This window comes from Chrysemys picta, chromosome 18, assembly GCF_011386835.1.
Source record: "Chrysemys picta bellii isolate R12L10 chromosome 18, ASM1138683v2, whole genome shotgun sequence".
NCBI classification, from domain to species: domain Eukaryota; kingdom Metazoa; phylum Chordata; order Testudines; family Emydidae; genus Chrysemys; species Chrysemys picta.
This window is the reverse complement of record NC_088808.1, coordinates 14,649,401-14,673,251: the sequence shown is the minus strand read 5'-3', so window position 1 is coordinate 14,673,251 and position 23,851 is coordinate 14,649,401. Positions and strand designations below refer to the sequence as shown.

The 23,851-nt window shown below is 47.8% G+C and overlaps 1 protein-coding gene across 21 annotated transcripts in view; it reads right to left on the bottom strand.

Annotated features, from left to right (window-relative positions):
• USP20 (ubiquitin specific peptidase 20) overlaps nucleotides 1–23,851 on the bottom strand; it is a 38,503-nt gene that overhangs the window by 7,870 nt on the left and 6,782 nt on the right. For 8 of the 21 annotated variants that reach the window (XR_010593687.1, XR_010593688.1, XM_065572540.1 and 5 more), the window contains 22 exons: nucleotides 21,880–21,983; nucleotides 20,620–20,716; nucleotides 19,509–19,562; nucleotides 17,338–17,400; nucleotides 16,975–17,106; nucleotides 16,299–16,395; nucleotides 15,986–16,055; nucleotides 15,252–15,365; nucleotides 13,801–13,879; nucleotides 11,872–12,307; nucleotides 9,628–9,765; nucleotides 8,270–8,409; nucleotides 7,485–7,657; nucleotides 6,684–6,778; nucleotides 5,389–5,422; nucleotides 4,890–4,935; nucleotides 4,407–4,587; nucleotides 3,416–3,542; nucleotides 3,153–3,322; nucleotides 2,287–2,368; nucleotides 1,637–1,745; nucleotides 1,147–1,249 (listed from right to left, as the gene is read on the bottom strand). Coding sequence is in view for 13 of the 21 variants with exons in the window: in XM_065572540.1 (XP_065428612.1) it covers nucleotides 1,147–1,249; nucleotides 1,637–1,745; nucleotides 2,287–2,368; nucleotides 3,153–3,322; nucleotides 3,416–3,542; nucleotides 4,407–4,587; nucleotides 4,890–4,935; nucleotides 5,389–5,422; nucleotides 6,684–6,778; nucleotides 7,485–7,657; nucleotides 8,270–8,409; nucleotides 9,628–9,765; nucleotides 11,872–12,307; nucleotides 13,801–13,879; nucleotides 15,252–15,365; nucleotides 15,986–16,055; nucleotides 16,299–16,395; nucleotides 16,975–17,106; nucleotides 17,338–17,400; nucleotides 19,509–19,562; nucleotides 20,620–20,700 (2,524 nt within the window). In the remaining 8 variants the exon portion in view is untranslated. Of the gene's footprint in view, nucleotides 1–1,146; nucleotides 1,250–1,636; nucleotides 1,746–2,286; nucleotides 2,369–3,152; nucleotides 3,323–3,415; nucleotides 3,543–4,406; nucleotides 4,588–4,889; nucleotides 4,936–5,388; nucleotides 5,423–6,683; nucleotides 6,779–7,484; nucleotides 7,658–8,269; nucleotides 8,410–9,627; nucleotides 9,766–11,871; nucleotides 12,308–13,800; nucleotides 13,880–15,251; nucleotides 15,366–15,985; nucleotides 16,056–16,298; nucleotides 16,396–16,974; nucleotides 17,107–17,337; nucleotides 17,401–19,508; nucleotides 19,563–20,619; nucleotides 20,717–21,879; nucleotides 21,991–23,851 lie in introns of all 21 variants that reach the window. The other 13 variants (XR_010593689.1, XR_010593690.1, XM_065572545.1 and 10 more) reach the window with 9 other exon arrangements.

The window sequence follows — 23,851 nt, the reverse complement described above, 5'->3', positions numbered from 1 at the left end:
CCAAAAGAGATTCAATCTGGATTCCTCCAAAATCACACTAGCCCTCACAGCAAGTGACAGTATGCAGCCCCAACCACGGACTGGGGGAGTCTTAATGAGTGTCAGGAAGCCAGCTCCTCCCTAGGTACGTCTACACTGCCACGTAAGCCCCAAGGTTCAAACTCAGGCTCAAACCTCACCTCCTTCCTTCTACACACAAATTGCACTAACCCAGGGCTCAGACACAGGTTCCCAGGACCCTACAGGGTGGAGGCTCTGAGCTTGAGTCAAGCCGAGACCTACGGTTCAAGCCCTGTTGCTCTGCAGTGTAGAAACAGCCCCACTGGACTCATGCTGTGGGAGTCTATCAAAAATATTCCACAATCTCACAGAGACTCTCTTCGTCCTCTGGACAGTGACGTTTTCCCACCCCACACTGCACCACAAACAAAGGGCGAGAGTGGCCGCCTTGTGGGAGGGCGCTAGGAAGTCTGGGATAGGAGTGGTTGGACTTGGGCCCGTATCATGCAGTGTAGGCGCTGGAGCCCCAGGTTAGGACCCGGGATGCAACAATTCCTAACCTGGGGTTACAAATGAGTGTCAACGCTCAATCCCAAAGTTAAAAAAGCCAGGATCTGCTAACTCGAGTTGTACTAACCTTGGGTCCGGCTCAGTGTAGACATACCCACTTCTGTTAGTCTTAAAGGTGCCACAGGACCCTCTGTTGCTTTTTACAGATTCAGACTAACACGGCTACCCCTCTGATACTTGATACCCACTCTGTTTTCCGCTTCACTTTGCCACCCTAAGAAACCAGGCACAAGCGCTTGAATAATGTGGCATGTGGTACTTAAATGTGAGTTTGACATGCCCTGTCCTATCCTTACCATCTCAACGGCTGGATTTTCATTGAGATTTGACCCACTCCCCTACCTTGACGTTTCTTTTCCTGTAAATTGCTCTTTTGTTGCACTCTCTGGGAAATAGCTTGAACATGGCTGGGGGGGGAAGAGGCCGTTCCCCCTTCTTTGCTAGCCTAGTTTTGGTTGGTGTCATTTATAGGCTAAGTAGATACATTGCCTACAGAAGACACATACATAAACAAGCAAGCTTAGGTACATGATACACCCCACCTCTAACAAGTTCCAGAGTCTTCAGGCTCCTTACCATTGTCCTTCCCCTTGACGAAAGCCTCCCACTCACGGAACCATTGCATGCTGATACAGTAGATGACACTGGGAGACTCCTCTGCCTGGAATGCCTTGTTCAGCTGGAGGCCAAGGAACAGGAGAAGGGAAATATTCCGTCACTGTTGAGGTTTGCAATAGGGCTTTCCATCTTTCCATTACAGGTTGGAAAAACTTCACCACTCTTCAGGATTACTCAGCTGCAAACCCCCCACCCCAACCACAGCAATCCACCTGCTCGGCATGTGGAAGTCCTTAGATTGCTCTCAAACCTCAGGCCCCCATGCAAAGCATCACCCTCGCCTCACTGATGCATGTGCACCAGAGAACCCAGAGCTGAATCTCCATGCCATGGTGCAGATCTTGTTCTGGGAGTCAGAGGGGTGAGAGCTCTGCCACCCATCTGTGGTGAAGTCTCCACTTCTGATCCCAGCCCTTGGTTCCCTTCTCTAGCTCCTTTCCACACGCACCTTAATGAAGGTGTCAATTTCAATCCTCCTGCGTTTGGCCAGGGCTTCGATCTCCACCTGGCAGACCGAGCACACATACAGATGGTTCACAGCAGGGCCTCCCCCAAACCTGAGCCCAGGATGAGAAGGAAAAAGGAACTGAGAACTGGGTTGGCATGGAAGAGGTTAACTACCCTGAGCCCTACAAGTAAATAGGGTGGATTCTTACACTACTCTCCGTATCTAGAGGATGCAGAGGGGGCTATGGCTGGTTATTTTAATGAACACCATTGCCTCCGCCCTACATGGTGTAGATCAGAACATTCCCACCTCTGTGATCCCTGGGATAATGGAGAATACAGCTCATCTGCTGTTTAGATTAGGGGCTCTCACATTACCAGGCTCCATCTCTCCAGAGGGCAATCCCCCCTCAGGATTCAGGGCATAAGAATCACCCTGGAGATCAAGAAAGTCTCACCACCTTACAGACAGCATTGCAACAGCATATACAATTGCTTGGGTGTCTTACAGGGAAGCACCATGTCTGGCCAATGCCAGAGGATCCCACACTTTATGGATGTGGCCTGGCAAGTCTACGTAGTTCTCAACCATGACAAAGCTTTGGTTGTTCCAAGGCACTGTGGGATGAGGAGTAAGTCAGCTTTCCTCACCTGTTATACAGATACTCCCACACAGTCTGGGGCAGAATCACCACCAGGTCATCAATGTAATGGTATTTATTGGGCGGGATCCCTGCAAACCAGAATGAAAGGCAGTTAAATTGGGTACTGAACAAGGAGCAGTGTTTTCCCTGACAACGGAGGGGGGACAAGAAATTGATGGGAGGTGTCACTCATCTCGCCAATGGGTGAGGAGTGGGGCAAAGAAAAGAAGGAGCCGATGGGGAGGGAGCAGGGCGTTCTCAGCAGGGGACCCTCAACTGCTCTAAGGCAGCTGAAGCCTTCAGGCCAAGTCCCGCTCTCGCACACTGGCTTTTGGAGAGTTCTTGGTTTGACAGAGGGTTATAAATGCTCCCAGGGCGAAGGACAGACTGTGCTTTTACCAGTCTAAGGGTTCCTGGTATCAGCCCACCCCACTCCTCCCAAAACACACTGAACAGCAGCCTTGCGGCTAACACAGTAGTAAATGGCAGTCGGTGCAGCTAAAGAACCAATGACCTGCATTTACCCCTTCCCTTCCCTTCGGACGCTGCCCAAGAGTTTACCTCCTTCACCCGATTAGCTTTCTAAATACTTGTTTGAAAACAACTGATGAAGTGAAAGCGACTGTCTCCCAGCACAGCATATCCCTCCAGGCCCTTGATCAGCGGGACAATGATCTGTCACGTTCCTGAGTGCGCTGGAGTCTCTGCCTCTGAGGCAGATTCTACTGCAATACACGTTATACTGGGAACGGAGCTGGGGCTTTTATCCGGGTGCGTCCATGTGTCAGCCAGCAAAAGGTGCAGCCGGAAACTTCCCGCTGCTAAGTGAACGCTACAATTCCCAATGCAGAACGCCTGGCCACTTCCCCTCACCTCCGTGTGCGCACAGGAACGTGTGGTTGGTAATGGGACCAGGCTCCGCAAAGGTGTTGAATTTGTTGAGCCACTCTCGAGAGATGTAGAACTGGAGCAAGGTGGGTTCCTTCATGGTGGCAAGGGACACGACCTTCTGCCGCTCCCGCACAGCCTCCTCGCTGCTCTTCCTTGAGGAGGGAAGGGGGGAGAAAGTGAAGCAATCCCCAGCATCTGACCACTCTGTATGCTAACAGCCAGCTCCAGCCAGGGAACCCGCTCACCTGTAGAACAGGACATAGGCCTCTGCATTCTGAACCACTGTCTCATGGACCTCAGTGACATACTGATCGTCAAACTCGTACCACTGGCCATTGATCACGTTCTGGCAGTACGCGATGTAGTGCCCGCCTGTAACAGAGGGAATGTAACAGGGACTCCCCCTGCAGAAAGAGGAATCCGGCCTGGAATGATGTCAGCGACCGAGCGGAGATGAATCCTGGGCTGCTGGCCCAGCAAAGGGAAAAGCAGTATGTTGCCGAGATTTTAGTATGACAGGCCTGCCAGGAGGGATGGATTCAGGCGCTGTGTCAGCTTGGAAGGGGGCTGCAGGTGGCAGGCCCATTTCCATGTATTCAGTTCTGCCCTCCCTGACAGGGCGTTCTCAGCAGGGGAACCTCAACTGTTGCTCTAAGGCAGCTGAAGCCTTCAGGCCAAGTCCCACTCTCGCACACTGGCTGAATGAAGGGAAACACTGCTAGGGGCCTCACTGGGTAACAGGCCTGAACCAGCGCAGTGGAGGGCCTCTGCGAACGCTGAGCAATCCACCACTCCAGCCTGAAACAAGTAGAGCCTGAGGAAGTCGAGCAGTGCAGGAGTGAGCCTTCTACTGCGTATCGCTGCATGCAACTGAGTGAGGCGCTAGGCTGCCCTGGAAAGAGCTACTTCGTAGGCAACATGGAAGGAGGAGGAGACTGCACACAACAGGACCAGGCTGGGACAACAAGAAAGCTGAGGAGGTTTAAAAGAAGATCCCAAAGTCTCACTGGGAAACCCTGTAGAAACATGCAGCTTGGACAGCATCAAAGCCAACTCCACTACAAAACATGTTGGCATGTTACGTGCAGCGCCTGAGGAGGGGAGTCAAAGTGAAAACCTAATGCCCTGCCACTGCCCAAAGACCAGCAACAGGATACAGTGCTCAGAGCTTCCGACTATTCTCAGACACATGTATCAGACCAATCTCATTCCCAGGCATTTCAGGGACAGACTTACTGCCTGCTGTGCCGTGATGGCAGATGACAGACAAGAGATCGTAGGTGGTGATCTGGGAGACACATTCCTTGGCCAGGAAGGGACGAAGGTCCAGTCCTTCCAGTGGGAAGGAGACATGGCTGTTGATTTTGAAGGAATACATGACCTCATGCCGGAACCGTTTCAAGTGGATGCACAGGATCTAGGGCACCAGAGGGAGAGGGCACAAAAGCACAGCATGTTTCCATGGATACCCAAATCAAATCCAGTTCTCTCTCTGGACCCCCTGATCTTTACATGAATTTCCTCACACTATGGTCACTATAACCTGGCAGAGGGGTTGATGGCCCATCAACTGAAGGTCAACAGGCCCTTTCTGATCTGCTAATAAAATAGGACTTTGCTTAGGCAAAATAAATAAATGCTATTTTCAATTCTCGGTTCAGCAACTCTTCCCTCCCCACCCCCCAACTAACACGGGAGAAACAAGCCGCCCCCACTCACCTCAGGTAACCGGAGAACTTTGCAGTATTTCACGCCATTCCGCAGTCTGAGAGAGAGAGAGACAGAGACAGACAAGTCCCCCATGAGAACTAAGAACGGGGACCCCAGACTAAGCTGGGTAGGTCACATTTTGGGCCCAACTCCTTTGAACTCCAGGGCAAAGCTGGAATGGAGGTCAGTGAGAGCAACCTCCCACCATGTATCAGAGCATGGGCCACTGGCCTCACCTCTCCATTCTCCTCAGTATCCCCTAGGGGCCCCTAATTCACTTCCCTCCTTTTTTCCTTTACCACAGCCCCACTTTTCCTCCCACTAGCACCAGGGTCTACAGTGGTCCCGAACCAGGGCTTTCAAGGTCACTTTCAAATCTAGAACTCAACAAGTCCCAGTTTAGCAGGCCCGTAGCAGGGGGGACGTTCGGCCAGGGGCAGGAGAGGACAGTCAGTTTGGGCAAAGAGAGGTTAATGGAAAGAGCACAAAATGGAGGACGCAAACTTACTTTTTACACCGTTCACAGCTGTACATGTTGTCCCCTGGAGAGAGAAAAGAAAGGCGTCGCGATGTTACTGACAGCAAGAGCCATGGGGCTGCAGCCCCCAGGAGGAAACAAACTCTCCTCCCACGTGGGGAATCCGGGTAAAGCGCCTGCCTAGCAGAGAGAAAGCAGACCTGGGCGGGAGTTTCTCTGCCACCCCCAGCTCAACACAGACATGGCACAGATGGCAGCCAGCCACCAGGCATGCAACGCAGCGGTGTCTACCGAGGTGGAAGGGAACCTGCTCAGCCCTCCCACCAGTGGTTCATGCGTGGCTGGAGCAGCCTCTTCTCCCCAGTTAAAGCAGGGATGGGAGGAAACATGCTCAAAACCCTCCTTTCCACTCCCCAGATTAACACAGGGGCGAAATGTGTTCAGTCCCTCTGCTCTCCATCCTAGGCTAATGGCACAGGGGACTGTCCTGCAGGGAACCACACCTTCTGCCCCCTCAGTGAGGGCTCCTGGCGAGGAACCTCCTACATGAACACAAAATACAAATCTTGCTCTCCTAGGCGTAAGGGTCGGACTGAGGTTACCCAGACTCCTCAGCTGGGCATGCAGAGTTGTGGGAGAGTCTCCTTGTAACACTTCTGCCCTGTGGAACTCATCCCCCACTTGCAACGCCCCCAGGGAACACTCGGTCGGGACCAGGACCCTGGGAAACACCCAAGGAGTCCACAGCCCAGGTTTAGTGGCACTGCCTGCAGGAAGGATAAATGCTACACAGACTGGGTCCAAAAGCACCAGCACACAGTGCAGTCCCTGCTGCTGCAGCCAGCACCTGGGTTGGCTCCAGCTCGCTGTCTTACATAGAAGCCAAAGGCCCATTTATCCTCCCCGAATACAACAGAGGAGCCAGGGCAAACGTTACAAATTCAGCCAACCAGACAATTTACTAGAAAACACCTGCAAGCAATGCAGGAAACGAGCGGCTCAACCCCACCCCCAAGCAAGCCCAGCTGAGCCTGCCAACCCCAACCTTTTCCTCCTGCCCAGGAAAGTCCTTGCATAGCACCAACACTAGGCTACGGCCCCTCACTGCGCACCAACGGGAACGACAGTCGCGTCTGCTCTTTGCTGGTTCCAAACCCTGCCCGAGTAGATGGCGAAGGCCCATTCCTGCCCCTGAGGGGATGCAGTTCCCAGCCAGACTCCCAGAAGCTTCCATTTGTTCCAGAAACGCATCTGGGAAGGTTCTCGACAGCTTCCTTCGGGGGCGGACAGAGAAGACAATATATGCCAGCCCTCCCCAAACTCACCTTTCAACTCATCGGCAGCAAAAAAGGCAGCAAGACAGTCCTCCAGTGTGACCACAGGACCCCAAAACCAACTGGGGATACAGGACACCACAAACCTGCAGAAGGGAGGGGTCATGCAAGAAAGAAATGTGAATGTAACTGGCGATCTATGCACTTTGGCTTCTAAAATTCCCCGGTGGCGTGCTGCTTTATGTGAATCAAGCCTGGAAGGTCAGAACAGCATCCCACAGCATTATGGGAAAGTGCTGTGTCTTTCTCAGAACTGGGGCTGCTACTGGTACCTCCCACGCCAGGAAGGGCCAAGGTGGTGGGTGAGTAGAGGACTTAACCCTTCACTCTTGTAGAGTGGCAAGAAAAGGCAGGCACTGACAGGTCCCAGACAGAGGCTTCCACCAGAAGGAAGGCAGCCACAAAGGAACATTATTAAATGGCTGAAGGAACCGACTCACCTGGAAGGAAATACACCAGTGAGGACTTGCAGTGTCCTGCACCTTCAGCTCACGGATGTTTTACAGTCAGGCCATTACTACTGCACACCGGTTTATTTTTTAAACACAGTTGAAAATAGGTTTTGTTGGACTAAATGAGGAAGGAGCTTGGCACAGCTATTCCTGGCTACGGATCTTAATTCTTTACAGCGACTTTTTTATGCAATTATGTCCAATATTTGGTTCTTTACAGAAGGGAAATGGAGGCAAGACAATCAGCTTGTTACATTTAAGGGTAACTGCCTTCCAGTAACTGACGAGAGCAAAGCCAAGGAGGGAGAGAAACCGCATAAGGGTCGCAAGGGAAACACACCTCCTGATGTACTCCATGATGAAGGCAATCCAGCCTTGCGAGGTGTAATTGTCCCCGCAGGCCCCCGTCTTAGCAGGCACATTTTGGTAAATGGCGGAGTGCAGCTTGGCCAAGTCCTCCTTCCCAGGGATCGGCAGCGACAGATCCTGGAACGTCTCCACTGTTGTGGATACCTGAGGACACGCAAAAAAGTCTGGGCTTCTAGTGTATGCAAAGGAGCAGATACTCAGCCCGGAACTTTTAGCATCACTTGGGCCCATCCACACTAGGAAACTGAAGTGTTGCTGACTGTAGTAGGCCATTTTCAGCACCATCAACAGGAAGAGTCTGGCCCACCCCCAGCCATGCTCTCCGAAGCAGCGCTGAAATGGTTTTGTCCTGTCTACACTAGGATTATTCCTCATTCGCAAACAGGGTGACAGAAGTGTGGTCACTCCCCCTCCTAACCGCATAGTGTTCCCTACAGCTATGGCGCCAAGTTCTCCACAGAGAGGCCCCCCAAGCCCTGTCCAGCTCCCTCTATTTCGTTGGCTCCACCACCTTATTCCCCCTTTGCTGTGGCCAGCTCCATGGTAGGACACGCATAATGGCTAAGCTATCTGAGCTACACAGGATCAAGGTTCTGTATGGCACAAACAATGGCACAGAATATTCCTAGGCCTGGTGGATTTCACACACATGCGATCATTGTAGTGGGGCCCTAGCAGCCCAGAACATTTGGGAACAGCTCGGTTTCCCAACGAGAGGGTTTTTTTTTAAGCAAACAGGCCCTGCTGTTTTATTACTTGATTAATGGCAGTAAGGAGACGCACTCTGTCGCAGGTGAGGCATTGCACCAGGCTGAGAATGGAGCCATCAAAGATGTCAGAAATAACGCTGCGATAACGAAGCTCTTTCTTCTTCTTCCCGGAAGCCAGCACCTGGGCTGAAAAGAGACACATACCCCCATCACCTACAAGCTCTCCTACGTAGCTTCAGCAGCGTCCTGCAGTCAAGCCAGGGGTACGTCTCACTCCGAGTACAGCACAAGACAAGTGTGCATGACGGTCAGTGGTTCCGAACTTAAGCTTACATTAAGAACATCCTTGTTTCAGGTGACAGCAGGAACCGGGTGTAACAATCTGCACCAATGCAATGCACCCGAATGCTGCTGGAGGTGCTGTCTTTGTCTCCATCCTCCTCCAACACTGGTGTAGAAGGACACGATGGGGTCATGTAGCGTTCTTGACGGCTTTAATCTCTGTAGCACTCTCCATCACTTACCGACTGGTTTTCCCCCAGGATATTTTGTCTTTTTTCTTCCAGCCATCGCCCAGTTTTCCCCCATGCATTTCACACTGCGGCTTGCATCTCAGAAAGTGGTGGCTGGCAGAACATGGTTGTTTTGTTTAACAACAAAACCCCCACTTACAAAGAGTGATTTTTATCGGGCTAGAACGTCTGTGTCTGCGTGCCCACCCCTGCCGGCGGAGGTCAGCACAGCTCGGGAAAGAACGCTATTATTGAACGGCAGCAGGGCCAGGGGTGGAGACACAAGCCGTTGTGTTTATGGGCTGTGGAAGGAGAGTGGGTTTGGGTTTGTGATTTCTTTGAGATGAAGCAGCAGGCAACCAGGGCCCAATTGTGTAACCTTGCAACACTCCCACTCTAGACTAATGCTTTTAACTTCAATCCCGCGGGGAGCCTAATTAATATGGCAACATCCCTTTAATAGTCAGGAGGCCGTGAACAGTAATGCTGCTCTACAGTCAGCTATGCCCACATATGCTATGAAGCGCAAGACTGAAGGCCAGTTCTGGACTCTCCCCTCAATGCAGGGTAGCCCAGGAGTTCCTGACAGTGATTAGTAAGTTAGCGTTACGATATCGAGAAGAGAAGGCCAATGACGACCCTTTCTAAGTGATTTCAGGCTGTATTTGGACAGCCAGGCATCTCTCTGCCCTAAACACAGCCATGCTGACACTCACTATTATTAGTTTCCTAACACTATTTAAGTAGACATCAACATATTGAAGGACTGTCAGCCATGGGATCATGATGGCTTCTGTACCTCCCTCTTCTCCTGCTCCCCCCCGCAAACGTGGCCCTTTGCCTCCACACTCCCCTCAGCCTCCTGGCGGCAGTAGCTTCCCATCTACGCTACCTTTTTTCAGCACATAGGAGGGTCCCAGGCGCACCGGACTGGAGCGAGGGGGGCTGCTAGACAGTTTGGAGTGCATCTCCTGGTGAATCGGGCTGCAGGGGCGTGAGGAGCAGCGCACGTAGGCGTCGTTGTCCGGCTCTGTGTGGGGAGAGAGACCACCAGTGAAACACTAAACGTGCCAGCCTAGCCTGTCACCAATCAGTCCCGGTAGAATGCTGGTCTCTGAATCTTAGCACGACAAAGCCTTTCATGTTCAGGGAATCTAGTTCCCAGCCCAGCCCCACCACTCTGAGGACTGGATACCTGAGGAATTAAATTGGATACCACAAGAGAGATGGCAAACGCTGTCAGACAGAACGAAAGGAGGCAAGTCACCTCTAGGTCCGTTCCTAATCAAGAAGTTTGTTCTCATAAACTGGATATTGACAAATGCTCCCAATGCCCAGGCCTAGGTTTAAATCTCTGGGTTTCTTAGAAAACAAACCACCCCACAAACATCTGCCGGCATTCCTGTCTCTGGAGCCCACAGGGCTGTGGGATGGGTCAAGACAAGGAGTCATATCTGGGGCACAGCCTTTAAATGCCAGCTCTTTTGCAGAACCACATGGCATCTCTCCACGGCTTAAAAATATTTTTTAAATGTTCATTGCCCAGCACTAACAAATACCTCTATTTCCCTGTGATGGGGTGTGCCTTCCCCCCCGCAGGTAATGAAAGGGTTCATCTGTGCCTGGAGGCCAATCAACCCACCCGGTCGCACCTGGAGGTTGGGCCATGCCCAATTAAAGATGAGGCCCAGCTGCCAGAAGAACTGGGCGGCTTTTATAGACAGTCTGCTGCAGAAGGGGGCAGCTCTGGGACTAGAGAACAGAGAGACCGGGAGGGTCAAGGAGGAATCCTAGGGGGAGAGTTGGCCCGGGCGTCCTTTCCTGAGTAGAGAAGTCTAGCCGGAGGCCAGGAATTACACACAACAGCACTGGGGAAGGAGCAGGCTCTGGAGGTACGATAATAGGGCAGGATTTGGATTTCCATGGAGAGAGCCCTGGGAGATGCTCCGATGAGGAGCAGAGCAGGATGAAAGGTCAAGCCTGAGGAGGGCAGAAATAGATTTACGTTTTGTACCTTTAATCTGGGATTTTGTTGGGGAATTCCCAGGGGAGCCCTGCAAGTCCCAGCCCTGAGAGACAGGTGACTGCAGGAGAGGCCAGCTGACAGGCTACAGGAGAAGGAAATCCAGGGAGACAGCAGCAAGGAGTCTGATGGAGCAAACCTTGGCTGTTGGGAATAGAATCCCTGGGTGGGATTTAGTGTCAGGGGCAGGCCTAGGTTCCCCTACCAGCCACTGGGGAAGGGGACATGAGGCCCCTCAGAAGGGGACAAGAATTATTGAGAGCACTGGGAGGAGACCATGGGCCCCACAGCTGGGTCCAAAGGCCTTTTGTAGGGACACTGGACTATTTGTTGGACTCTCTGTTATCCCAGAAAGCGCGGGATTAAATGTAACCTGGCCAGAGGGCTGAGTCACGGGAAGCGACAGACCACCAAGGGACAGGAGCGACGGTTGGCAGGGCGTGCTAGAGACAGAGCTGCTACTCCACACACCTAGCCATGAGGTGGGGCACCTGCTGTGAGTCCACTCTTCCACACACCCCTTCTTACCTCCATTCCTTTACCCCTCTCGGAACCAACTATTCCCAGGGTAAGTTTATAGGCTAATATGAGCTTTACATACTTATTCCACATTTTTCCTAAAGTAATTTTTAAAAGGTGTGCAGGTCCAGGAGTTCCTTCAGACTGCTCTGTTCTCTCTGTTAGGGGTAACTGTGTCTTTTGGTTTCTTTTTGTAGGTCTTGTGTTATTAGTAATATTTGGTTTCTCATTAGCACATACAGCAGTTCACGTCTTTACAGGGCTTATAAAAACACACCTTTCCCTCAACAGAAGATTTTTTTTAAATGATCACATTTGGCAGAGGCAGCTCAAACTAGTAGCCTATCCAGCGTGTAAATCATGTTCATCCCCACCATATCTGGGCACACGGACATACTTCTCTGCTGATTTCTACCCTAGCAGTGCATGGGTCAATGAGGCAAGCTGGAGGAAGCAGGTCACCTGTCTTAGAAGCAAAGACCTTCTGAAATCAGGAGTGGGAATGTCTACACAGCGTATCTGTCTGACATGCCCCAACACATGAATATGGCACTGGTTCTCTTATAGGGTGTGATAGGGAAGCTATATTAGTACCTGGTGTCCTACATGGGCTGGCAGGGCAGGGGGGAGGTAGGGTTTCAGGAGAAGCTCTGCCGTCAATTGGACTCATGGTGGTATCAACGTCTGCATCCTCATCAACTTGTTCCGAGTTGCTCCGCCGGTGGCTGTAGGAGAATTTCCTGTCTTTCAGCCTCTCTTTCTCAGAGATCCCTCTCCCGGCCTCATCCTGGATCAGCAACTCTGCCTCTGCTAGGGAGCTGCTCATGCCCCCTGTCCTGCCTTGTCCATCCATATCACCCCTGTCACTGCTCGAATCACAAGAGAGGAACTCATCCTCCGAGGGGCTACGGTCACCTTCCCGCTTGTCATCCGTGTCACTGGAGTCAGAGTCTCTTGCCTCAGCAACAACTGGTTCCTTTAGTTCTTCGTGAAGCTGGTCCATCAGGCATCGCAGAAACTCTTGGGTGTCCTGAAAGCCAGGAGCAATCCCACATTATCTACTGCCCATCTAGGGACAAAACACAACTACTCCAGTTTCCACTTAGTTCATCTGTTGCCCCCAAAAGTTAGCCCCTAGGGGGATACAGGGAGTCCCACTCAGAGAACTCATGGAGTTGGTGATATGCAGCAGATGGACAGAGGGACCATTTAACTGACTGCTCTAATGCCTGGGGATTAGAGTCCCAATTTGCAGCTAATTGTTTCAGTCTCTGCTTTTTCTCAGGAGTTTAGGAAGGTATCAGGATGGTCAAACTGGGATGCTGCTACAGAACTTAGTTATCTTGTTTACTGGGATGTCAGCACTGAAAGAATGTGGGGAATCAGGAGAAAGGAAATCAAGACAGTGGGCTGCAAAGAACAGTACAGTCTATGCTACAAAAACCAATCTTCAAGCTCCACTGATGTCTTCACAGGATAACCCTATCCCTTATAGCAAGCATGCTATTAAAGTACTTTATTGCCAGGGATTAGAACTAGAAATCCAAGACAAATCAACCAGCGGGCAGGCCCCTATGTGGCCCATGAGATGGTGGAGATTGCTCATAAGGGACCTCCCAGAGAACCACTTGGTGTCCTGACAGCTCTGGGTAGTGAAATTTTGAAGACTTAGGTGACATTATGGAAGATTTGGTTTAAAATATAATAAAACATCATCAGATCTTCAGTTTTAACTCCTTATAGCTGGAATTCCAATCCAATGCCCATTTGATCAAGGGCAAATATAGCAGTCCTGGTCTCTCTGTTTCAGCAACTGATATTTTTATCACCATCATCTCGGTTTTCATTTGCTACCAGTGCCATGGCTTAAAGACGCTATTGTCTGATGTCCCCTCTCTCTGTACACTTTCTAACCAACTACACATTGAGAGTGAAATTTCATTCTAAATAAGAAGTGATTTTTTTTTTGTACAGTGAAATACCCGCTCCCCCCCCCCCCCCCCCAAAAAAAAAAGACATGATCTTTTAAAAGGACTCATTTAAATTGGGTGCCGAGAAGGATGTGCGTGTAATAAAGGTTGGTATTTGTAACCTTTCAGTACAGGCGTAACCAGACTCTCATCTCTAATAGAAGTAACAATAATGCCACCTAGTTCTTCAATGGTATTTTTGATCAGATCTCAAAAGTGCTTGGCAAAGGAGGTCAGCATCATTATCCCCATTTTACAGACAGGGAAACTGAGGTACAGCGACGGGCCGAGCCTTGCCCAAAGTCCCACAGCAGGCCCCTGGCAGACCCAGGAACAGAACCTAGATCTCCTGAGTCCCAGTCAAGAGCTCTAGCCATTCTCGAATAGAGATGCAAAATAATGGGACAATCCCAGCACCCAATCAGTTAATATGGGCCATTTATTCTTGCATGAGGTACTTTAAGCGAGCTCCACTGTAGTAGTAAGGATCACATGATGTGGAACAACCTAGTCATACGTCTAGAAAGGCTAGTGGTTTTGTTGGATGGCCCACCTGCTGTGCATAGCCCCGGAACATGGGGTTGACCAGTTTAATTCCATGAGACAAGCTGCTTGGAACCACATAGCTTGGGCTGTTTAAGAACAAAAACCATTAGTTCACACATCAAGTCTAGAGCTGAACTGCGTAGTAAGCACAAAATACAGAGTGGTAGGCAGCTTTAAAGGAAAGGGGAAAAAGAACAGTTATGTTGCTGCGAAGTCTGAACTTATCTGTTAATGAGAAATCATAAGATTTGAGATGGTGCAGGTATCTACCAAGTATTTTAATCTCTTCTCCCTACTGGTGACAGACTGATCCCTACTGTACATGCACCAATGCTTGGTCACTTTTTAAAACGTCAAGTGATGGAGCCATGCGTCATTTCCATTGCCAGAATGTTCTGGTTTCCTTATTTATTTTGATTTCAAAGACGAAGAGCAGTGCCCACCTCAAACAATCAGAACCCACAAGAGTTCTATTACAATTACATTACACTGCTAAAAATTACGGCCATGACTCCACAGCTTATTCCAAATAGTTGTAGTCCATTCCAAACCCACAACGTACTCATACTCTGCCTGCAGTGTCGTCGTAGCTGTGTTGATCCCAGGATGAGAGAGAGACAAGGTGGGTGAGCGAATCTCTTGTATTGGGCCAATTTCTGTTGGGAGAACAGCTGACGCTCTGGTTACCTTTTCCAGACCCGAAGAAGAGTTCTGTGAAGCTCGAAAGCTTGTCTCTTCCACCAACAAAGTTGATCCAATAAAAGAGATCACCTCAACCACCTTGTCTGTCTTGTACTAGGATAACAATTAACACAGAACACCATTTAGAGATCCGATTTGATTCTTGCAACTACTTACATTTGCAGTTAGGGAACCACATCCTCACCTGCTATAAACTCAATTATTTCAGTGGTGTTACACCAATTTACACCGGCTGAGGATCTGGCCCAGGGTTACTAGTTCTCATACTGAGTCAACAGCAAACAACTGACAATCAAAACCATCTTCCAGGCTGCTTGGTCAATATCACTATCAGATGTGAGTTGCTTTTTCTCTGCAAATCAAGAGCAGCACCACTTGCACTGGAGCAGCCAAATATATCCCCGCCCTCTTTTCAGCAAATCAAGGAGAATAAGAGGAGCCCCTTTTAAGCTCTTTGTTTAGAGCATTTCACATTACCATGCATGCTTTGATTCACTGTTTTGATATCAATGTAATGAATTTTCAGAGGTTTCTAGACCCTGTTCCTCAAAAGATGGCTGTCTGATCACTAATTGCAGGGTGGAAGAAGGGGAGTACTACACCAGGCGCTCACAGCAACACATCCCACATCTTCTAGGGCTAACCCTAAAGCTTGAATTCAGGGACTGGGTCACACCTCATTATTTTTACTGTGTTCATAACTGAAGTATGAACCGCTGTACACTTTCCCGTTTGGCCTGGGGAGGGATTACTCACCGCTTCTTGTGCCAAACCTCAGAGACCAGTTTCTGGTAACTTTTGCACAATGCTGGCTTCTTGTCCGTACGTACCAGCCCGCCACACTCCAGAAAAAACTGTGTGAGAGGCGGGCTAAGGAAGGAAAGATAAGAGAGTTAAGTGGAGGGGAATTTCTTCTACGCATACATTTGAAGTCACACAGAAAGAGAGGACATGTCCTAAGGTTGCTTTTTAAATGTAACATTGAGAAAAGCGGGAAAGAGGTGGTGCTACAAATGCCGCCCTCTGATTCTTCACAAATCATTCCCTTTGGACAGAACGATTGGGATCCCTCCCCAGCATGCCTGAGAGATGCTGGAGTTTATTGTCAAGACAGGATGGTGAGAATTATTTTGGGTTGAGGTTTTCAAGGCCACCTCATTAGGGAGAACATTAAAAATAAGTCGGGAGGGAAAACCCATGCACATGCACCTATAAAATATTTTATAGATCACAATGGAAACTAAAGGCTTGTACTTCCACCACCAATCCAATGGTATGTGTCCCATTGATTTGCTCAGTTTCCTGCTCTACAGGTTTTTATGCCTTAAGCATACCATGATCCTGTTTTTACCCTTCTCCCTCCCTATTCTGCACCTGGGCTGATTTCCACACACAGCATTCATGAAGGAGGTCTCGGATTGGAACAGCCACTTTTTCATTTTTAGTGAGTATTCAAGAGAGCATCACCACAGAATGGTCCTGTCACCTACCAGTTAGAGAGGGCCTGAAGCGCTGCATTCATGTAGCAGGAGTTCCCAAGGTTTTTCATTCCAGTAAGGCCTGGAGAAAATGCAAGAGACAGGAGACAAAAAAGGAATGTCACTTTTCAGCACCTCTTCCTTTTCAGAAGCAGCACATTTTACATTCCGCACAAGATGAAAGGGAATCCAGCATGTCCCTCGCAGATGAGCTCAGCATCCCAGTCCTACTGAAATCACAAAGGCTCTCCAGGAACCTCACAACTTAAGTCTTAGAGTCCAGAGGTGCAGTTATAACTGATCCCATAATTCAATGTGCCATTACCTCTTGGTTTCAGATCATCCTCCTCTGATTCCGATTCCCCTTCATCAGCCACTGCAATTGGAACGGCCTTCAACGGGTGAGCAGGCAATGGAGACTCCTAGATTAAAGGCAGAGAAATAAGCATCATTGGCAGGTCTGATCTGCAGAGAGACACACATGATCTGTACCATTTATTCAGCCAGCCCCTAAGAAGGTCCACCAGCAACAAAGGCACTGGCAATACGCCGCTGCAATAACCCCTTTACCTTCCCTGATGGCATTGCCGCAGTAACATGATGAGGCTGTCCAAGGAGCACCCTTAGTGATTTCAAGATGTGCCCCAAGGACAGTCAATACTGTCTGCAGTGGGGACATTTCTAGTTTGGCAGTTAATGCTGCTGCACTTCACCTCAGACGTGGCCACCCTTCAGAAGTGGCCAAAGACAGACCGATTATATAGACATGTACAGTTTTTAAAGCACATTAGGAATCCCGCTGGATGAAAGTTGCTAAATAAATGCAAGATTATCTTGATAGGAGACATCGTCCTTCAGATTTGAGAGCTCTCATTGTAACAATGGCATGTCCAATAGTGGGGAGTCCTAAACTAGTCATCTAACAAAAGAAAACAAAAACCCCACTAAGCGTTCCGTCCCATTCAACAGTATCCTCCTGACTTATGGGGTGAAAGACCCACCTGTTCACTGAACTTTGATGACGGGGATGGAGAATGTGCTGCCAGTCTCTGGTCCAAGAATACCTCCTTTTCACAGGCATAACACCACACCCGGAATGTCGTCAGGTTCACTGTCAGGTTGTGTTTTTTGGCCTAAAAACCAAAATAGTGAGAATACTGAGAACCACAAACTGTAACCCAATCGCCAGAGCTTTTGGAGCCTACAAACCACAGTCATTATGTAAATGTTGTCTGGGCACGAAAGGTGGCCGGGAATGGCTATAATCAATAAGCGCCCATGCTTTGTGGATCAGAGTTGAATTATTTGGAAATCCAACCCTGTCTGTCCTGCCGAGAGAGAGAGGGTTATAGAGAACAGCTCACCTGTGCGTGAAGGGTGCTATGATCCGCAAAGGATTCCCCACACCCAACATAAGGACAAGCAACCTAGAGAGAGAGGAGATAGTGGGAGAACAGTTTGGATGTGGCAAGATAAACCCACAACAAAATGAAAAAAAAGGGGTTTGTGACCCCATCCCAGCCAGCAGCTGCACTTCATAAGCATGCTTTGTAACCTGAGTCACAGCATTACAAAAGACTTGGCACTTCTTGAAAAAACTATGCCCACCCTTGCTCACATGACTCTATGAAACCTCCAATCCAAATCACTGAAGTTAGTTTTTCTGATCACACTGTGTCCGTAGATCTACAGATGGATCATTCGAAAATCTGTTGTAAAACTAAGTTGCTTGTCTGATGAAATCCAGATACTAAGATGAGAGACGGTCAGTTGGTCCATGTCCATCCTGTCACCTCTTCTCTTTCCACTGCTTTGTCTTTCCCCATCAGTCCCCTCATTCAAACTCCTTGTTTTCTTTCTTCTATTACAAGTATGTGTTGGAAAGGACTATAAATGTACCTAAAAAGAATAACTTGCCCCTGCAGTTACAGGTATAAGATCTATCAGTCTCATACTTCCGGGCATGTTGCAGCTTCCTGAGCAACAGTGTAAAATCTGGCAAAATCTTTTTCAGCTTTGTTCCGCTGCTCCTACTAAGAGCTCTTCGGGGCAGGGACTGTCTTTTACCCTGATTATACAGCGCTTGGCACAACAGGGCCTAGGAACTACCATGATGCAAAGTAACCTTAAGTATCATAACAGAAGTTGATATTCAGAGGCAATACAGGGCAATCCTTGCCTGCTGCTCAGGGTGTTCATGGATGGGAAAGAAGATTATTTTGGCTCCTTGTAGAGCAGCCCCAGAGCACCAGTACTGGTGCCTCTACAGCTCCTACGCATAGAACTTCCCAAGAAAAAGCAACAGAATGAAACTGACAAGGATTGTAAGCTCTTCAAGATGGGACTTCCCGTGTTTGAAAAAATGCCACGTGCATTTGTTACCCAGGAATAATTTTTGATAGTACAACTGATCGACAGTTGGTATGACAGATACACACAGGTGTGATGTACCACTACACAGTCAGGTGAACTGTGGGAATTTTACAACTTTCTCTGGAGCAGTGCTTCTCAACCTTTTCAGGTAAGTAAGCCCTTATTTCAACTCAAACTTTTTCATGACTGCCTTACTTTTTTTACTCTTGCTTTTATAGTAAATGTAGCCATGATAACAATGAAAAGCCTATGTAATTTGTGTGCGTCTGTTTTGAGAGGTTTGGCCGAGAATACTTGACCTTGAACAGTAAGAGTGTGGGGAGAGTGGGGAAAGCAAGACTTTCCTTGCTTTAGATGGTAAGAACATATTTAATGCCTTGCACCCCCCGTCCCCCGCCCTGATTGCCTTTTGCTATCTGCCCCCAGGGGAAGCAACCCACTGAGAAACACTACTCTACAGCTTCTAGCATTGATCATTGTAAGTGACAGAGACCAAGCTCAGAGCTGGTGTAGGTGGGTGAAGCTCCAGCAGTCAATGATGATGTCACTGCATAGAATGTTTTAGTTTGGTTTGTTTTAATGTCAATGGCGATGCATCTGCTTACATCAGGGCTGAATATGGCCTACATTCCAGATTAGATGACATCCGGAGTCCATTCCACCTTTGATCTTATTTAAGCCAGCTCTTTTTCATTCCCTTCTGCCTTGTTCCCCTCCTTTCAACAACATCATTAAAGTTCTCTGGCTCCATACACTTTACATCTCCCTAAAAGCTGCAAGCAGAAGGATCCATTCAATCATCAGGTGCTTAAAAACAGATGATACTTAGTAGCACTCTTCAGTGTTCATTCCCAGTGGGGCTCCAGGAGGAAGTCATTTGTGAACAAAATAGGCCTAGATGTGAGGCAAACAGTATTAGGGTTTGATCATTGACTTCTATTTTTCTGGGATATAATTGAAAGCCGATGGACACGTTTACTGGGCTTCCTTTCTTCTAATGCTTCTTTCTTTGTTTACCAGATACTGTGATCTCAGACCTAATTTCATATCCGAAGGCGATAACTCAGCCTGAAAGTAAGTACAGCATTATACTAAGAAACACTATCAATAACAAATGAGAAGACCCTCTATACAGCACACACAAATAGCAAGCTCTTTTTACCTGCAGGCAAGCCCAGAGGTTTGGTCCCCCGGCTCTGCACGACTGGCAAGTTCCCTGCAGTCACACATAAAGAAAAAGTCATTATCGTTTAGTAGCCTAGCCCTCGACTCCGAGGAAAGCCCCCCAGGCTTACTGCATGAGTTGACTTTTTGGGGCAGAGATTAAAAACTTGTTTGGCTGCACAATTTATTTTTTTCCCAGTACTATGAGTTCCACCTAAACTAAATTTACACTTTAAAATATCTGGGATAAGAGACATCTTTGAGCAGGATAAACAGTCATCCAGAAATGCACCAGTGAAGAGGGCTTTGAGCACTGCCGTGATGGCAGAAATGTTAGTTTTTTAATCTAATTCCATCAGCCACTTCTACTCACTCCAAAATTCCAGCTACTAAGATGTTTCTTTTCATATCAACCCCTTTCTGAAGTAAACCCATGAGCCTTGAAAATGTATTAACTGCCAAATGAAACCATTTAAAGGGAAAGAGATTCTGAAGACTTCATTTGTTAATGAGGAGGTAGACAGATCAACAGTACTCAAGAGTAAATGCTAGAGCATGGATAGGCAACCTATGGCACGCGTGCCAAAGGCAGCAAGCGAGCGGATTTTCAGTGGCACACTGCCCAGGTCCTGGCCACCGGTCGGGGGGGAAGGGGGGGGCTCTCCATTTTAATTTTAAATGAAGCTTCTTAAACATTTAAAAAACTTTATTTACTTTACATACAACAATAGTTTAGTTATATATTATAGACTTATAGAAAGAGACCTTCTAAAAACGTTAACAAAGTATTACTGGCACCTGAAACCTTCATTTATTCACTCTGATTTAAGACTCAGCACACCGCTTCTGAAAGGTTGCCAACCCCTGTGCTAGAGTTATGGGCTTTCCCTTAGGCTCTCTCATAAAGACAGCCTCTTCACATGATCGAATTGTATTTCTGAAGTACAAATGGCTGACAAAGCCTCATTTTATGTGGCATACTCAAAAAGATATCAGTATTTGAAGTTCAGCTTCTACATCCCACTTGTACAATCTTTGTATCTTAGGGCAGAACCCACCCCAAACACACACACAAGAGGTAACCACACGGCAAGCAGCGCTTCCTTTACCTTGGATTTGAGCAGCAGGTCATCCTTGGTGACCTCACCTATGGAATCCAGGTGAGGACAAACGTCTCTTGTATCTCCCATTCTCACTAAAGCTCACCTACAGAGGTACAGAAATTGCAGGATGACTCCTCAATTTGGTCAAATGTCAGACTTGATGGTAAAGACAGTAGGAAAGTAAACTGATATGGCTTCAATTTTAAGATGTTAGGGAGTATGAAAATCCATCTTTACGACTCAAAAGCATAAGGTAGTAATCTAAAATAATACATCTCCCCTGTAATTAAGTAAAACAGTTCCCAGACTGTACATTTGTCCCAATGCAGGGATGAAGGGACTACATGAGTAAATCTCAAAGATTAAATTAAACCTCCAAGCACCAGATACAACACACAAAGGCACCAATCTTGATGTCAGGTAACACTACAATTCAATCCTGCAGTTGTGCTAATACAGAAGAGCTCATTGTTGAGTAACGGCATTATGATATCAGAGGTGAGTGGATGATGCAACGGAAAAAAGCAGGGAGCACACAAAGTTAATTATTATTATTTGTACAATGTGCTAGCTGTGTTCCAAAAATGTAGTAAAATACTAAATATACATGCACACTTTAAGGGTCACAACTGCCAATTCAGTTATATCTATACTGTCTAACCCAGAGATTCTTTTTCTTTCTGAGCCCCCCTCCCGTCCACAACATGCTATAAAAACTCCAGTTACTGTGGCACAGGTGGGCCATGGTTTTCTGCATATAAAAGCCAGGGCCGGCGTTAGGGGATAGCAAGCAGGGCAATTGCCTTGGCCCTCTGCAGCGTGGGGCACAGGTCACTTGCTGGAAGATTCCCTGCACCTTGAAGTCTTTAAACCATGATTTGAGGACTTCAATGGCTCAGACACAGGTTTGATACAGGAGTGGGTGGGGGAGATTCTGTGGCCTGCGTTGTGCAGGAGGTCAGACTAGATGATCATAATGGTCCCTTCTGACCTTAAAGTCTATGATTCATTCCACGGGGGACCCCACAAAGCTACACTGCTCAGGCTTCAGCTTCAGCCTCAGGTGGCAGGGCTCAGGGACCTGGGCTTCAGCTCCATGCGGTGGGGCTTCGGCTTTCTGCCCTGGGCCCCAGCCAGTCTAATGCTGGCCCTGCTTGGAGGCCCCCCTGGAACCCGCTCGAGGCCCCCTAGAAACCCCAGACCCCTGGTTAAGAACCACGAGTCTAACTAAAGATTTGGATTTGCTGAAATTGATTCGGTTCATACCTCAAAAGAAGATGATAATGCGATGAACCACTGAGTTCTCTCTTCTGAAAGCTCAAAATCCCAGATTGTCTGGATCACACAGCATCGTCGGATGCTACAGAATACTAATCCCGTTTAAAAAAAAAACAAACGCCACATTATTTTATACATGTATTTACATATATCATTTCACTAAACCTCTTCCTAGTCCGCACAAGGTAACTAGAAAAACATGTAAGCTACATGTCATGAATACATTCTATTTAATTAAGCCAAGGATGGCTTGATGGACTAGACTTTTACTGCAGGAGACCAAGTTTCCCATCCTGGCTCAGCAGGCCACAAGTAAAAACGAGCTTCGTTATCTTATCTTACTTCCTGTTGTCAAACATAACCAAAGCTGCACAGGAGAGGATAAAATTCCAGTCAGTCTGTTCACAGGAGGCTTAGACTAAAATCAAAAGGAAGCTGCAGGTCAGTTTTGAGGTGCTTCAACATAGTTGTGTCTAGAAGCTGGCACAGGACCTACGCTATATGCTTAGCTGAAGCTAGTGCCATTAGTCCCTAATCACTAAAAATGTACTTACTGTTTTAAATGAAGGAGGGTGGGGGGACTAGAGCAGGAAGATTTGTAATGTCAGTAACAAAAGAAAGGAAGCCACCAGCATTCTGTTAAATCTCTGCTCGACAACATTTACATATGTAAATCACTGTGCAGAGTATGATAAGTGGGGTTCCACTCAGGATAATATATCCAAGCTCACACAGTATAAAGGAACATTTCCAGGGTTTCACATAAATATAATTTATAAGCAAAATAAACCCCTCTGGAGGAGTCTATATTTGAGATCATGGAGTCTACCTATGGAACACTCCAGACATGCCCTCAGGCATACAATACAACATAAGGTATCAAAGTGAGGCATCTTCTGAGCAATATATTTTAAGGAAATTGCATCTATGGCCTTAAATAAAAACTCTGCAAGCAATACAGACAGTTCAGAACCTGCTCCATAAGATTACTACTGGCTAGAGTCCCATCTACCTAGTGCGGGTTGAACGTGTTAGACCACAGTTAGGCTGTAAAGGAATTTAGCAATCATTGTTAAACTTGATTTTCTTGTAATATAGGGTACATCTACTCTAGGCCTGGGCTGCATTAGAAAGTTTAGTCGGCTTAACTACAAAATCCACACCCGAGCGATGCAGTTACGCCAAACTAACCCCCAGTGTAGACAGCGTTAGATCAACAGAAGAATTCTGTCGACCTCGCCAGCACCTCTTAAGGAGGTGGATTACCTGCGTTGACGGGAAAACCCCTCCTGTCAGTTTAGGTAGTGAAGCGCTACAGTGGTGCGGCTGTAACATTTCACGTGTAGACAGGCCCTTAGAAATGCTGCAGTGCGCCTCTGTAGCATAGACACTACAGCGATGGAAGGGGTTCTTCCATCGCTGTAGTAAATCCACCTCTCCAAGAGGCAGTAGCTCAGTCGACGGAAGAATTCTTCCATTGATCTAGCAGTGTCTACACTAGGGCTTAGGTCGACTTAATTATATCATACATATAGGTTCTGTCTCTGCTGTTGCTTGAGAAAAAAGGAATTTAATAATAAAAACATTTCTTAAAGCCGCTCTTTTATTTATCAAAGTTCAGACATTTTGTTTTAAAGTGAAAGGAAATAACCTTAAAGCAAGTCCTCCCCAGTCTGTCTCCTTCCCAACAAGCACTGCAGAACAATAGCATGAACATGTCAGAACAATTCCACAGTAACTCTGAACTACAAAAAGATGACAATTGCTGCCCAAAACGGTGGCTTATCCTACTCAACAACATATTTCTCTCCTTTTGCTAAAAGAAACTACGTGCACCTACACCAAAGCTAGTCAGTTGCAAATATTTTTGCAGAAGTTAAACATTTAGTACACAACATACTATGTAAACATGAGTATTAATAGTAAGAAATACTTGGTGCTTTCCATCTGCAAAGTAATT